This window comes from Stylophora pistillata, chromosome 9 (genome assembly GCF_964205215.1).
Source record: "Stylophora pistillata chromosome 9, jaStyPist1.2, whole genome shotgun sequence".
Classification (NCBI taxonomy): domain Eukaryota; kingdom Metazoa; phylum Cnidaria; class Anthozoa; order Scleractinia; family Pocilloporidae; genus Stylophora; species Stylophora pistillata.
The window spans coordinates 15,340,642-15,356,719 of record NC_142527.1 but is presented as its reverse complement, the minus strand read 5'-3'; the positions used below and the strand labels follow the sequence as shown (position 1 = coordinate 15,356,719).

At 40.0% G+C, this 16,078-nt stretch overlaps 1 protein-coding gene and 1 long non-coding RNA gene across 2 annotated transcripts in view; one reads left to right on the top strand and one right to left on the bottom strand.

Annotated features, from left to right (window-relative positions):
- Positions 1–490, bottom strand: part of LOC111324098 (uncharacterized) — a 54,334-nt gene extending 53,844 nt beyond the window's left edge. Inside the window, exon 1 of the mRNA XM_022927592.2 lies at positions 235–490. Coding sequence (XP_022783327.1) covers positions 235–348 — 114 coding nt within the window. The 5' untranslated portion in view covers positions 349–490. The remainder of the gene's footprint in view (positions 1–234) is intronic.
- Positions 491–1,144: 654 nt separating this feature from the next.
- Positions 1,145–7,431, top strand: LOC148723512 (uncharacterized). The gene is made up of 2 exons (XR_015991327.1): positions 1,145–5,611; positions 6,010–7,431. It is a non-coding gene; the product is annotated as an uncharacterized LOC148723512 (long non-coding RNA).
- The last annotated feature ends 8,647 nt before the right edge of the window (positions 7,432–16,078 follow it).

Genomic DNA, 16,078 nt, shown 5'->3' with positions numbered 1-16,078 from the left:
GGACGTTTTCTATAATATTACGAGTTCATTGGTGAGACACTACCTTTCTAGGGTTTTCTTGAGTTTTGTAAATGCTAAACAACAGAAGAAGGCCATAAAGACAACATACAGAACCAAAGAAATAAATCGGAAATTATGAACACTGATGTAACAAGTGCAATACTGATGTTGAAATGGAAAAGTTCTTGAGGGGAACAAAATCGCCTTGCATACATGTGCAGTTAGATTACTCACCACTTTCCGTCGTATCCTCTCAGCCTCGAAACTAAATACTCTCCATTCCACAACTATAATCAACAAAACGAAGACCCTTGAAATTATAAAACGATGTACGCTGGCAAGAACCATTACTGTTTGACGACGGTTTGGCTTTCTAGATTACAAAAGGCGGAAGCCACCCAAAACTTCAGGCATAACACATCCCTACGCTGCTGTGACGACTGACGTTTAGCACAACCCTAACTCCATCAACCGGGCTAATATACGTGCAGAAGTTGTGGGCGGTACAGGAAGTTTGAAAGACTGAATAACGTCAAGCGAAGTTATTTACATAACAATCGACCGATGTTTTCGAATTTGCTGAAATTCCGGTTTCTAAGAATTGAAAAAGATGTGTGTGTCGGCAGTACTGTTTCCTTCGAAACAACAAAAGATAAACTATAAAGATGCAAATGACATCAAGTGATCAATTCAAATCGTGATAAGATTCCCTGTGTACAAAAGGAACAAAAGGCAGAGGGAGCTCAACCATGGCTGATTCACGTTGATCACTTCACATTCAATCTCAATTTTGCTGGAGGCCATCAGCCTTGGATATTTCCTGCAGAAAGAAATTTCTGGCTAGGGGATGATAACATGATAAGTGATGTACTAAAATACGGCCAAGATGGGTAAGGAAAGTTTCTCTCTTCCCGTAAACACATTGTAATTCACATTTTTAGATTTACCGCTGCCGGCGCGAACACCTGACACAAGACGCTGGGCTCTGGTGACAGGTTCGGCTCGGTGTTCCTCCCCCAGAAATTAAATGGGGTAAGACCTTAACCCCCACATCCCGGCAGGACAATGGGATACACAACAAGGTGGTTTTCCAGCAATCTGTGTAACAGAAGCACAATTCCTCTGACGTTAGAGCCCGAAGCTAATTATAACTAGCTACCAAAACTGCTCTCGACGAAAGTCGTCTCCTTCAAAAGAAACCGGGTTACTAAATCTTAAGCTGACGGAAACAAACATTAGATAAGCAAAACTAAAACGGCATCAATGTGATGCTGGAAGTTATCCAATCTTTTCTATAGAAACTCTGCATGTGAGGCTTATTAAAGGGTGTACAAAGATATTTGGAGCTATTATGATGATATGATGAATAGGGTTGGGCAGGAGGGCGCATTGTCATTGTTAGCTGGTAAATCGTCTTTGACAAGGAGGCAGGGGGAGGGGGAGGGAAGAGGGGGGAGGGGGATGTTAGGCCTCGTCATGGCTCCAGACACTGTACAGCTGGGGTCCTCTGGTGCAGTTCAAGGCAAATAAAAAGGAAAATGTGTTGTAAGTCTTTGACTGCTTTGTCTTTCACGATCGAGGACGTCTGGTAACAGCAGGCTGTGTCATGCTGGGTTCAGGAACAGTGCATTTGAGGTTTCTTGGCGAGTGACGTGGATTTGGATACTATGTGGTCACTCTGCTTTACTTCTGTGGCTACGTTTGACACCTGTTCCCTCCGAGCAAAGTAACAATTTAGGAAATCCGAAGAGGAAATCTGTTATGCTTACTATCCGACTAACGTCCACAGATCTAGAGCCAGGGCTATCAGCCAGAGTGTGTTCAGGGTCTTCTGGTGTAATTCCAAGGAGTGGAGTTGGTTTGAAAATCTGTACTTTGATCGTTTTTCCCTCCAATAATCAATTAGGAGCACCGCAATTGCTTTCTTTCTTGAGAGAGAGCAATACTAGTAAAAATGCGAGTAGCTTCAATGGTTTGATTTGGTTTGGCTGTCGCGACCGACAGATCCAGGTTTTGAAGCATACAACAATGTTGTTTATTCTCCCTTGCGGTCGTGAGCTCTGAGATGACTCACTAGTCCAATATAAAAGTGGCAAACTTTTGGACACTTGTGGCATGGATAGCAACCTTGTGCTAGTATACGCTCTTTGTGGCAGCGACGACGTTCCCTCAGTTCTTCTATTCGAGCATCCTCAAACTTCGCAACCCCGCACTTAACAGCTGTCTTCCACTGGGCTTTATCGCTTACAAGAGCTTCGAAGTCAGTTATGTCGCATTTGTTCAGCGTGCTCTTCAACTGATCTTTAAAACGCTTCTTAGGCGCACCAACTTTCCGAGCACCATCAGACAGTTGGCTGTATAAAAGGGCTCGTGGTAGTCTCTCGGCGCTCATACGAACAACATCCCCTGTCCACCGAAGGTGGGCTTCCATTATGTAGGCCTCAATCCCGCGCATATGGCAGTGAGACAGCACTGCAGTGTTGGGTATACGGTCTTGCCAAGAGATTCCACTTATTCTCCGTAGGCAGCGCATATGAAAGGCATCCGGAGCTGTCTAATATGTCGGCGATATAAGGCGCATTTACACGACATTCATTTTGGGTATGGCACTCCTACATTTTGGCACGCGGGCCAATAGGGCACGGCCTGCTTGATTTTTGCCGTGTAAAAGCAAATTTTTCGGCCCTCGTGCCGAAAAATTTAGGCGGGCCGAGACCACCTCAGGAGGTAGTCTCCGCTCGCCTAAAAAGAGGTCCGCGTGCCGAAACCAGAAGTATTCTCGGCCCCAGAGTCTTTTCGTTCATGACTGACCACGAAACCAAAGACTCTGGGGTCGAAAATGAGCCTTCAGGGCGCCAAAATTTTGTGCTTTTCGCGGAAAGAAAGATGGCGACGAGGAATCGTGGCCAAATTTGCTCCTGGACTAACGACGCCACAGAGATAGTAATCGACCCCTGGTCAGAGGCATGTATCCAGTTCGCTTTAGAAAACAGCAAAACTTCAAAGGAAACGAGAGAAGTTTACAGCACGCTACAGGTAAGTGGCACATTCCACTAGATTTAATTCAACAACATGCACGTTTTAGAAGATTGGTGAGGTTTCCGATGCCAGAGACAAATTGGAATCGTATATTTTCCTTGTTCACTTCTTCCACTGCATTTCTCTTGCCTGTATCTATAAGCATGGAACATTCGTATATAAGTAATGTCGTACTTTACTTCTATGCTTATTGATAAGTGCTTTTTTTGGAAATCATGTACGAGCTCTAAATGAATTAAAGCTTGTAAGTTAAAAGCTGTTAAAGGTCAAATGTTTAAAATCTTTTCATATATCAGGTACAGCTTCAATCCAAGGGTCCTGTCAAAGAAGTCATAAACAAAATGAAAAAATTGAGACAAAAGTACAAATTGGAAAAAGACAAAAGTAGAAAACTGAAGTGGAAATGGCACAGCAAACAAACAGTGGCCATACAATTGCTTTTACTCGAGAATCTGCCATTTTCTTTTTGAACAGCCCGCAAAGGCGCGCGTGAAATATGTGAACCGCTGTCATATAAGCGCAGGGACTCACAAATTTAAAGAGTGCCGTTTCAGAAATCAACATCGAAAATACTTGAACATGTTTTGCCGTGTAAATCAAGCGGACCGTACCCAAAACTATCGGCCCGCGTGCCAAAAGCTTGGAGTGCCGTGCCCCAAATGAATGTCGTTTAAATGCGCCTATAATGTCCAGGTTTCTACACCATAGAGTAAGACACTTAGAACAGCTGCTTGATAGACAGACACCTTTGTCACTAGAGAGATGTCATGAGTGTCCCATAACCTCGAAGCGAGGCGCCCAAATGTTGAGCTTGCTTTCGCCAATCGTGCTGCGATTTCAAGGTCAAGGGAGCAATCGTTAGATTGAACACCTCCCAAATAACAGAACTGAGTGACTGCCCTCAAATTGTCAGATCCGATAGTGACTGCAGGTTCTTTGTAGCCATGAGCCACCAGGCTTAGGTTGTAATAACACTTCAGTTTTCTTTATGGAGATCGAAAGGCCATATCTCTTTGTGGCATGACTAAGGCAGTCAATAAGAACTTGGACATCTCCCGTGTGGGCAACAAGAGGGCAGTCATCAGCGTAGAGTAGCTCTCTGACCAGTATATGGTGGACTTTGGTCTTTGCCTTAAATCGTCGAAGGTTGAACATTCCTCCATCGTACCGCACATTGAAATTTATGCCTTTGTCGCAATTATGAAAGGCATCATACGATCACAGCGGCCATAACAATGCTGAACAGCAGTGGTGCAAAAACACAACCTTGCTTGACACCACTATCTACGTCAAAGGGAGCAGATTTCAGCCCACCGTCCACAACACGTGCCGCTTGCATGCCATCATGAAATCTTGGCTTGCATGCCATCAGCTTCAATGGAACTTATGCTTTCAATGGAACTTCAATGGAACTTATGCTTTAGACAGTGACACTGAGGGTCTGACAGTGGTTTCTGCGGCTAATTTCAGTCTGTCTGCTTGAAGATAGCCATGATCGTGAGGAGAAAGTTGGTGCATGCAAAAATAGGAGAGCCTAGGAATTTTCACCATTATGGCAAACTACATCAGCTGAAGTTAAAACTCTGCTGTAATCACTCATACATGTAGTTGTCTAGAAACCTGGCCTTTGAGGTCTTGAAAATCAAGGCAACGGCAACGTGCGTTTTAAAATCATGATATATTTGTCAAAAGTACACGTGTTTAAAAGCTTATTTTTAGCCGTTTTCTGAAAGTCAACAACGTCAAACCACCAAATTTAGGCAGTTCTTAAAATGGAAACCGTGATGGCAAGTTACTCAGAAACGGTAAATACATATATCTTTTTTTTTTTTTTTTTTCAGGTCTGATTTTCGCTATTGCATAAATAGCGTTCTCTACTGCGAGGATCGTGCATCATACGTACATATATCTTATTAGACGTTTTGTTGTGTAGTATCGCTGAGTATTTTTACGAGTTCTGCCGTATTTTGACTCGCCCTACGGGCTCGTCAAAGTACAAATAACGAGTAAAAATACTCAGCGATACAACACAACAAAACGTCTAATAAGTTATTTATTATTCAACACGCCAAACTGTTATTTCAGTGCGGGCGAATTTCGCGGATATTGATTTACGGGGAGTGCGTGACAGAAGTATGCGAAGCGGAACGGCGCGTTGTAATGTTGCTGTTTCTATTTTGTTCAATAAATGAAGAAATTTCCTGGTCGTCTAGCTGTTTTTCTTCGTTCGATTCATCCACTAAACTTGGATCTATATTTGCCAGCTATTCTGACTCTTCGTCGTCGGAAATATTCAAATTGTCCGCCAATTTTTTTTTTTTGGAACTACAATCCAATTCTTTCCTTGCGCGATGCGAGAACACCTGTTTAACCGGTATTCTAGAGTACAAATACCGCGTGATATTTTTTACTCGTCTATGGCGTTATTCGTACGCTAAGAAGTGTAGTTGGATAATAAATCAAGTTACTGGCGAAATTATCAGGAGAAATGAAGGTTCGTTATTTTGGTGACGATTTCCTATGCATCACCGTTTTGACATTCTAAACTTCCTAACGATCAACAGCGATGAAGGTGAGCAATCTTTCATTTTATCCCGACATGAAAAAATAATAAATCTGGCTTGAATCGATATCGAAGCACTGTTGACATTGTGCTTCTACACTGTGGCCCCATGTGATTAACAATAATGTAGGTTCTGAACTTGACGACTGGATTCACCACGGACCAAAAGCATCATTGTCGCGCATCTAATGATAACATAACAAAACAATGTCTCCTGATTCCACTGAAGCGACTAAAGTAACTTAATGCTCCTGATTTAAATATTCCAGGTGCTATATTGTATACAGGTCAAAAAGTCTTGCATACATAAATTTTACCACATGTTTATAACGGCCTTGTGCATCTGTTCGCAATCGCCGTTCTGTTTTTAATTTTTGTAATCACCACTTGACCATTTTGTCTCTCAGAAGAACAAAACTTGATGCAAGGATAACTGAAGATACTGGTGGTTGAGGTATCTCAAGTGTTAAAGTGCTTTTAATCCGCACTCATTGCAAGAACGCGAAAAACAGTCGCATGGAGTAATGTTAGCTTGACCAGAGTGTCCTTAATTTCTTTTTATCATGTGTGGTAACCCATGATGTACATTTTTAAATTTTTGATCTTGTTGTTTGACGATTTTTTCTAATTTGACCATTTTAACCGTTTGGCTCCTTTCTAGTAAGACCATTTTCACTGGTTGGACCTATTTTCACTTTTTAAACATTTTTGACTGCTTAGACCATTTTAACTACTGTCGAACCTGTATTAAGCGGTCACCCTGTAATGCTCGGTAGGTTGTCAAAGTCCCGAATTTTTTACCTCTTTTTAGAGGTAACACGGTAATTAAAATTACGGTGTTATTTTTATCTCTATTGAGCGGTCGTGATCACCCTTTTCTGAGTTCCAACGTTCTTTTTTGTGTTGTCCTCTGCCTGTACGTAAAATTAAGAACAATCTTTCAAGTAAAATCTAATCCATGTTTATCTCCCGGAATCAATATAGAGAGCTTTTTTTGAGAGAGTTTTAGTTTTTTGAGAGAGTTTTAGTACATTAGGTGGTCAACTATGGCATAATATGACGTTTTTTATGATACCTTAATTCTATGGACTCAACCTGTATTAAGCAGTCCCTGTGGGTGACCTGCTAATATAGGCTTGACTGTAGTTTGGTCATTTTAATCACTAGGCCTATTTTTCTTAGTTAGCCCATTTAGAGCTGTAGGACCATTTTCATCTGGTTAGACCATTTTAACCGGATGGACCATTTTATCCAGTAAGACCAATTGAACTGATTGCACTTGTCAATCTAGCACTTGGCAGTCTAGTTAAGCCATTTCAACCGGCTGAAGCACTTTATCTATGAAGAGGCAAGGGTCCTCTTCAATTAAAACACTTTCCCTCAACAGATGATTTAACACTCTTTTCATTCCGAAAAGCAGAAAAGCCACCTATGCAAAATATACTAACAAAAGTAAGACGGGAAATAAATACTAAGATCTAACGAGGCAAAATAACTTACCAAATGTTGAGGGAAGCATAGGAAACACTAAACAGTCGTAACTGTATGGGCTGTACTCACCAAATCTTACACATTTCGAAAAGCGATGGCCTCAGGATCGAGTTTTGTTCGTTTTACTAATCTCAGGTCAACTTTTGAAATTTTCGATGCCGGGGAGACGACTTACGAGTTAGGGGTCTCAGGACGACTTTGATGTGTGGCTCTGAGGCTGGTTTCTTGAAGTTGTGGGGATAAAAAATGTCATATTTGTAATATATAGAACGGAACAGTGTGATAAAAATATCCATATAGATTTGATTGAAATGGTAGAAAAACATTCTTGTTTTTTTGATGCTGTGTTGATGGACTGTGAAGAGGATAGGATTATCTGTTGCGAAGAAATGGAAGTTGAATGTGTGGATAATGTTCTGGTGTGCATAAAATGTGGTCTAATTCATGGTTATAAGCCGATCATAGAGTTTGTTGACTATCATGAGAATAAGTCCAAGTTCCAAATACCAGCTGTCTACCGTCGAAAGTACCATATGATGAAAGTAATTAATGATCTCGAGCAACAAAACAATTTAATAATAATAATTCAAAATTTATAACGCGCCCTTTCCATGCAGATATGATCAAAAGCGCGGTACAATGCTATTAAAAAGTTAAGAAGCAAATTAAAACTCCAATGTGCATAGTAATTAAAGCTAAAAAGTAAATAAAGCTAAAAATTTCAATAAAAACTCCTGGTATCTAACGTAAAATTTTAAAAACATTACTTATGAAAAGCAAGTCTAAAAGGATACGTTTAAAGTAAATATTTAAAACGTTCAAAATTGTCCTCACGACGGATGTGAAGGGGCAGATCGTTCCATAAGTTAGGGGCAGCAGATGAAAAGGCGCGATCCCCTATAGTCTTTTTCAGCTTTAAACTAGGACATATTAAGATAAGACCATTAGCTGAACGGAGACTATAGCGCGGCTGTTCTTTAATAGTGATAAAGTCACTCAAGTACCCAGGCGCATAACCATAGATAGCTTTGAAAGGAAGAAGAAGTATTTTAAAATCGATTCTAAATTTGGAAGCCAAATGGAACAGGAAGCCAATATAACGAACATAGTACAGGTGTTATATGACTGTAGCGAGGTACATTAGATATAAGCCTAACAACTGCATTCTGCAGGCGTTGTAGTTTACATAGGTGAACAGAGGGTAAACCAAATAGAAGACTGTTACAATAATCAATGCGACCTATGATAAAAGCACGGACTAAAGTGCATGCGGATTCCTGAGACAAATACTTTCGGATACGCCGAACATTGTGTAAGTGGAAAAACCTAGATTGGCAAGTTTTGTGGATTTGTTCCTGAAGATTCAAATGAGAGTCAAACCATGTCCCCAAATTTCTTGCTACAGAGACAGGAGCAACGTCAGTGTTCCCTACGACAAGGCTGTCAATATTGACTTCAGAGAGCTGTTGTTTAGTACCAATCAGTATGAACTCCATTTTGTCATTGTTAAGTTTTAGCTTATCCGTAAGCATTCACGTACGAATGTCCGATATACAACGTTCCATGGCATCGACTGCATCAGACTGATTAGTTTCGGAGTAAGGACTAATCGACAGGTAAAGCTGCGTTTCGTCAGCATAAGCATGTGCTACAGGTAGATGGTTTTTTATTACTTGAAAGAGTTTGCTAGAGTAGATGGTAAACAGCAGTGGCCCCAAGCATGATCCTTGTGGAACGCCATAAGGAAGCTAAGACTATCAGGTGTGCACCCATTTAGAAAGACTCGTTGCGACCTGTTGTTGAGATAAGACGTAAACCAACTCAAGGCGGTTCCATTAATACCGATACTTGTGTTGGGGGTTTTACAGCTAGCTTGGACGAATTAACGAGAGGTGCCAAGACTCTGGACTCTTCTCTCTTTTTATTCTTTCCTACTACAACGTTTCGAGTCTTTTCTTCTTCTACTGCTGCTGCTACTTTTCTTCTACTATAATTCTTCTACTTTTAGCAAGGAGTGCCCACGCATTAAATGCAAAAATCACAGACATGTTTAGGTTACCTGACCGTGGCAGCTTTCATAGTGCATTCGTTGTTTTGCAAAGGGGGAAATTGAGTGGCTCGCTTTGAAGCACTTGGCGAGCACCAAGGAACCAATTACACGCCAATAAACGAGCTGCGCACGAGAATCCCGCGCACAAACAGGATCTTCAGTGTGGGTAAAACTCAAGGTCAGGAGTTACCAACCCAAATATGACCACCTATGAAACTAATTATTCCCAACCATTACAAGTGATTGAAATGTCTAGCACGGTCAGAAGGAAATCCACGAACTGAGCCAAATTCAAGCACACACTAAAAATGTAAGATCAAAACTATAGATCTACCAAACTCTGTTACACGTAGACGCAAAAAGGCGAGACTTAACAAAACAAAAGGTAAACCTAAAAATACTCAAAATAGCAATCCTTTAAAATACTCTACAACACTTGACTTAAGACGAGCAAGCAAGATATTGTGGTCAACAGTGTCGAACGCTGCACTGAAATCTACGAGAACTAGAAGGGTTACATGCTTGCACTTCAATTTACAGATCGAACCAATTGTGATAGCCAGAGTAAACAAACTTTGTTATTTGCATAAAAATGGAAAGAAGAAGAATGATCAATATAAAGTTCATCATGAAGAATCCGTTCGCTTTGATGTATGTGAATGTTAACATCCAAATAAAAAAGAACCCTCCAAAGCTATGAAGAGTACTGGAAATATGTATTGCACGAGAAAGGTGAAATAATGGAGGATATAATTACATGATTTTTCTTCCATATTCCTCCTCAAATTTGTCAGATAGTTTAAGTTTAATAATGCTTTTTACCACTGTACAAGAATAATAAACAATAAATAGGTACAGAAGGTAAAGGAAAGCAATAGGAGGAAACTGAATTCCCATGTAAAACTGCTCTCTAAGTTAGAAGATAATAAAATAAAAAGAAATGTCTAATGCATAACCACACATCTAGATAAAAAAGAAAACGGAGGAACTATTATGTCTTGACAATAAAATCTAAATATAGTAAATTATAATAAATAATACAATAAAATCTAAATACAGTAATTTACAGTAAATAATACAAAACAACTAAGCACGAAGATAATTAAATAATCGATTTTTAAGGACATTTAAACTGGGAGCCGACATAACAGAATTAGGTAACGAGTTCCAGTCATTAACATAACGGTTAAAAAATGAGACTGATTCACCGGAGTAAAATAGTTTGTCCTTGCCGCTCTAGGTCTTATTTTAAAATCATGGTTCCTTCTAGCTCTGGTCGGGCCAGCCGGATCAAATATATCTCACTAGTATAGTCCACATCACAATAGCCATGAATTATCTTGTAAAGCTCAACCAAGCAAAGATATTTTCTTCTTAGCTCCAATGTTGACCAGTTTAGTTCAGTTAGCCTTTCAGAGTAAGATTTGACTGATCCACAAATCAATCGAGTAGCACGACGCTGGAGGGATTCAACACTGGGAATGTGGGTTCCACACTGGGCAGGCATACTTTCAAATTGTCCAGAACTTTGTCATTATCATACTCACTGCCTCTGATGAACGATATGATTTCATTTTTTTATAAGATGTGAGTGCGAATCGATACATTTCTATCTTACGTCGAAATTCTTTGACTCAGAAAATGCTTTTAGCAATAATCCAGCACCTGATATTCCAAGCTCATTTTTCTACCTCCTGCAATTGTACCACCACCAACATGTACCACCAAATTGTACCACCACCAACATGGCCAGCAGAACCAATTGAACATGACAGGTCTAATCTTTTAAAATATTTATACGATCTTTTGAATAACCAGTACTTAAATTATTATTATTAAATTGTTATTATTATTACGTTTTATCGTATGGGAGCAGGGATGGCGCAATGGTGAGAGCACTCGCCTCCCACCGCTGTGGCCCGGGTTCGATTCCCGGACCCGGCGTCACACGTAGATCGAGTTTGTTGTTGGTTCTCGCCCTTGCTCTGAGTGTTTTTTTTCTCCGCGTCCTCCAGTTTTCCTCCCTCCGCATTAACCAACATTCCAAATTTCAATTCGATCTGGAAACAGGGGACAAGAAGAGCCACCCAGTAGAATGACCATTTACAATGAATATACGAAGTTCATATATTTTGAACTGCGGTATTAAATACGTATGATGCACGATCCTTAGCAGTAGATAGCGCTATTTATGTAATACCGAAAATCAGACCTGATAAAAATTAGGCCTGTACGGGTTTCGAACCACTGACCTCTGCGATACTAATGCAGCGCTCTACCAATTGAGCTAACAAGCCAACTGGGAGCAGGCCGTTGAGTTGATTCGTAATAAACCCGTGACGATAAATCAAATACAATGAATATACGAAGTTCATATATTTTGAACTGCGGTATTAAATACGTATGATGCACGATCCTTCGCAGTAGATAGCGCTATTTATGAAATAGCGAAAATACGTATGATGCACGATCCTTCGCAGTAGATAGCGCTATTTTCGCAATAGCGAAAATCCCGTACAGGCCTGATTTTTTTCAGGTCTGATTTTCGCTATTGCATAAATAGCGCTATCTACTGCGAAGGATCGTGCATCATAAGAATGACCATTATTAAATAATTTATTCATATTTATGACAGAAGCGATACAGATCTTCCATTTCTTTTCTTTCAGGTGCCCTCAATGGCTTGTCAATATGGTTGAAATTAATGACACTTCTTCCGTTTCTTAAAGGTCACCTATGAATTGATTGGATTAATTAGCTGTTTTTTCATCATTAACTGAGCATATTCACCTCCATCAAGTTGACTATTTTCTACACTAATCTTCACTTTCATATTTCATTCTTTCTATCTCTTTCTTCCCTTGTTTTGAAACCTTCTTATGAACTGCAGAGATAGTTCTCTTTTTTTCATTCATCAACTGGTCATAACTCGTTTTGTGTAATTCTTTCAGTGGCGCCATCTCTAATGTTGCAATTATTACTCTATCAGCATCATCAAAACTATTGTTCAAAGATAATATTTCCAATTCATCTGGTTTTTCTGCTTCATATGTGATTGTGGTAGTTCATGTTGTAGTGTCATTAGGTCTCTATTTGCCTCAACAACATCTTCTAAATCTCTTTTTAAAACCATCTGATTCTCGTGTAAGTTTCAATCATTTTGTCCCATTTGTTGTCAACAATCTGTTGCAGTTGCTTCTGACTGTCTGTCATCGGTTTGAAGACCTCTTTGCGATCATATTCAATGTAAGAAATCTGATTCCATAGTTAGAAATGTTGTCTACAATGTTTTTCTCTATTTTGGATGCCTCTGAACGGTGAGTTGTATTTCTTCTGAGTTTATCAATATCCGTATATAAATAAATTAGATTAACTGGTGAAGTGACACTAACTCAGTCAGATAACCATACGAAAGACATCTATTTTAATCTATTGAACAGATATGATATACACGAAGATTCCAAAATATGACAATAACAAGAAGGATAGCAAAAGAGCTCAGTTGAACGATTTTTTGAACGAAGGATACAGATCGCTAATAGGGAGTTTAAGCAAATCACTACGGCTGGCGCTGCAACGGCTACCATGGTTGACGGGGCTTGGGGAGATTACGTCGCCGTAGCCCGCCAAAATTCAACTTTAGCAACGCGAACTACAAATCTAGTACGGCTGAGAAGTTTAAAACCAATAAGCGTCTTCGCGGTAGTTTTTGCACGTCTAAAAACTCAAAATGACTTCGTTCAAAGAGACGAGGGATTCCGACGTTTGGAAAAAAAAATTGTTAGCGATCCTGTGCACAGTGAATGAGTGAATTAAAATATTTAAGCTTACGTGTTGTAAAATTGCCAGTTTGGAGCTTATAAACACCAAAACAACGTTTCTACACGGTCCTTCATAACCCTCGTCATTCCTCGGCTTCAGCTATTTGAATTTCAAGTAGTCTTTAAGGTTTGAAAAGGAAAAGTTAGACTTTCTACTTATGTATTTCTCCTGGCGTTCGCTACGTTCTCCATGTGCACACTGCTTCGATCCTTCGACAAACCCGGCTGCAACCGGCTGCAAAAATAAAGGCAGATTAACTCGGTAAGGGACAGCAAGCTTGATAAATATTCACGATAAGCTATTTTTAAAGAAGTTAAGTGTATTTCAATAGTTAAAGCTGCTCAGGAGAATGTATAAAGCGAAGAAAGAAGCGAGACAAGTTCACGTACCACAGACTACGCCGAAACCTTCCCACTCGCGTAGAAGGATTTCCCGCTACGGCTGGATGGGAACCACTGACATGCGCAATGACTCGTTTCTGGACAATTTTACTTCCGGTAGCCGTAGCAGCGCCAGCCGTAGTAGGGAGTTTAAGCAAATCACTACGGCTGGCGCTGCTACGGCTACCGGAAGTAAAGTTGTCCAGAAACGAGTCAATGCGCATGTCAGTGGTACCCATCCAGCCGTAGCGGGAAATCCTTCTACGCGAGTGGGAAGGTTTCGGCGTAGTCTGTGGTACATGAACTTATCTCGCTTCTTTCTTCGCTGTATTCATTCTCCTGAGCAATTTTAACTATTGAAATACACTTACCATCTTTGAAAATAGCTTATCGGGAATATTTATCAAGCTTGCTGTCCCTTACCGAGTGAATCTGCCTTTATTTTTGCAGCCGAGTTTGTCGAAGGATCGAAGCAGTGTGCACATGGAGAACGCAGCGAACGCAAGGAGAAATGCGTTAGTAGAAAGTCTAACTTTTCCTTTAAAACCTCAAAGACTACTTGAAATTCAAATAGCTGAAGTCGAGGAATGACGAGGGTTACGAGGGACCGTGTAGAAACTTTGTTTTGGTGTTTATAAGCTCCAAACTGGCAATCATAGAACACGTAAGCTTAAATGTTTGAATTCACTCATTCACTGTGCACAGGATCGCTTACAATTTTTTTTTACAAACGTTGAAATCCCTCGTCCCTTTGAACAAAGTCATTTTGAGTTTTTAGACGTGCAAAAACTACCGCGAAGACGCTTAACTTCTCAGCCGTACTAGGTTTGTAGTTCGCGTTGCTTAAAGTTGAATTTTGGCGGGCTACGGCGACGTACTCTCCCCAAGCCTCGTCAACCACGATAGCCGTAGCAGCGCCAGCCGTAGTGATTTGCTTAAAATCCCTAGTGATTTGCTTAAACTCCCTAATGTGTGGTCAGAGTGGTTGTGGAAAGGCAAATGTGATGATGCAAATGTTGCGCAGCCCGTTGGTATATTATGATAAGATCTATTTTCATACACCAAATCAGCATCAAGAATAGATAGTAGACCTTCAGAAGATCATGGACAAAATCTAACAGAGGGCTGGTTATGTTGTGATGGAGACATAGTCTGAAGATGACATTAGGGACACCTTTGAATATGATAATGTAATATGAAAGGTAGGGATATTTGATGATCTTGTGAATGCAGCTGAAAATATACGAAGCAAGATACGAATCCCCTACAGGCCTGATTTTTTTCAGGTCTGATTTTCGCTATTGCATAAATAGCGCTATCTACTGCGAAGGATCGTGCATCATACGTATTTAATACCGCAGTTCAAAATATATGAACTTCATATATTCATTGCATCGGATTTATCATCACGGGTTTATTACGAATCAACTTAACGGCTTGTTCCCAGTTGGCTTGTTAGCTCAATTGGTAGAGCGCTGCACTAGTATCGCAGAGGTCAGTGGTTCGAATCCCGTACAGGTCTGATTTTTTTCACGTCTGATTTTCACTATTGCATAAATAGCGCTATCTACTGCGAAGGATCGTGCATCATACGTATTTAATACTGCAGTTCAAAATATATGAACTTTGTATATTCATTGCATCGGATTTATCATCACGGGTTTATTACGAATCAACTTTACGGCCTGTTCCCAGTTGGCTTGTTAGCTCAATTGGTAGAGCGCTGCACTAGTATCGCAGAGGTCAGTGGTTCGAATCCCGTACAGGCCTGATTTTTTTCAGGTCTGATTTTCTTCGCTATTGCATAAATAGCGCTATCTACTGCGAAGGATCATGCATCATACGTAAAACGACAGAATTTAAAATATGACCATGATAAATGAATCTGGATTGTGTTCTCTTATTCTGTCATCAAAATTAGAGGCTACAAAAAAGTTCAAGCAATGGGTGACAAGCAAAGTACTTCCAGCAAGAAGGAAATATGGTGAATTCAAACCGTTTGACTATCCAAAAAATAACATGATGAGAACTGAAAATGAAACCGATCTTATAATAATAATAATAATAAAGATCTTTATTCATTCGTTATTAAAACATCCCCATAGACAAACGTGTGAGTTTACATTGAGAATAATATTCTATGCTACTATTCAATACTACTATACAGTTAAAATAGACTTAAACAAAATTAAATAGGCATCTATTAATAGAGAATCGCTTGAACCTCTCGGTTCTCACACGTGGCAAGGTAAAATCATGGCCCCTGCTTCTTAAAAAACGTGATCTTTGTGGAGGAAGAAGGTCATAAAGAGGATGAGCTGCATCGGTTATGATGTTGTTCCATAACTGCCTATCTCTTGAAACGATGTAGCTGGTCATTGGGGTGTACTTGGAGGTAAATCCATATCGCAAAGCACTTATCAGTCTGTGCAATGTATTTACCCTGGTGGGCACAGGCCCATACTTCTAATGCATATAAAAATAATGACATCATGAGGGTATCAAATAGCACAGTCAACTCCAATAAGGAGTAGCCAAAGTACTTGCAGACCCTCAAGATGTAAAGTCTAGAATTGGCCTTGCCAAGCATATGCTCAAATTGAGTATCCCAATTACATGGGTCTTCATGAAATGTTACTCCTAATAATTTGAGCTCCTTCTTCCTAACTATCCCGTCAATATCGCCTGGAGGAGTGATATTGTGAAATTAATGGGAGAATATTATCCTGAGAG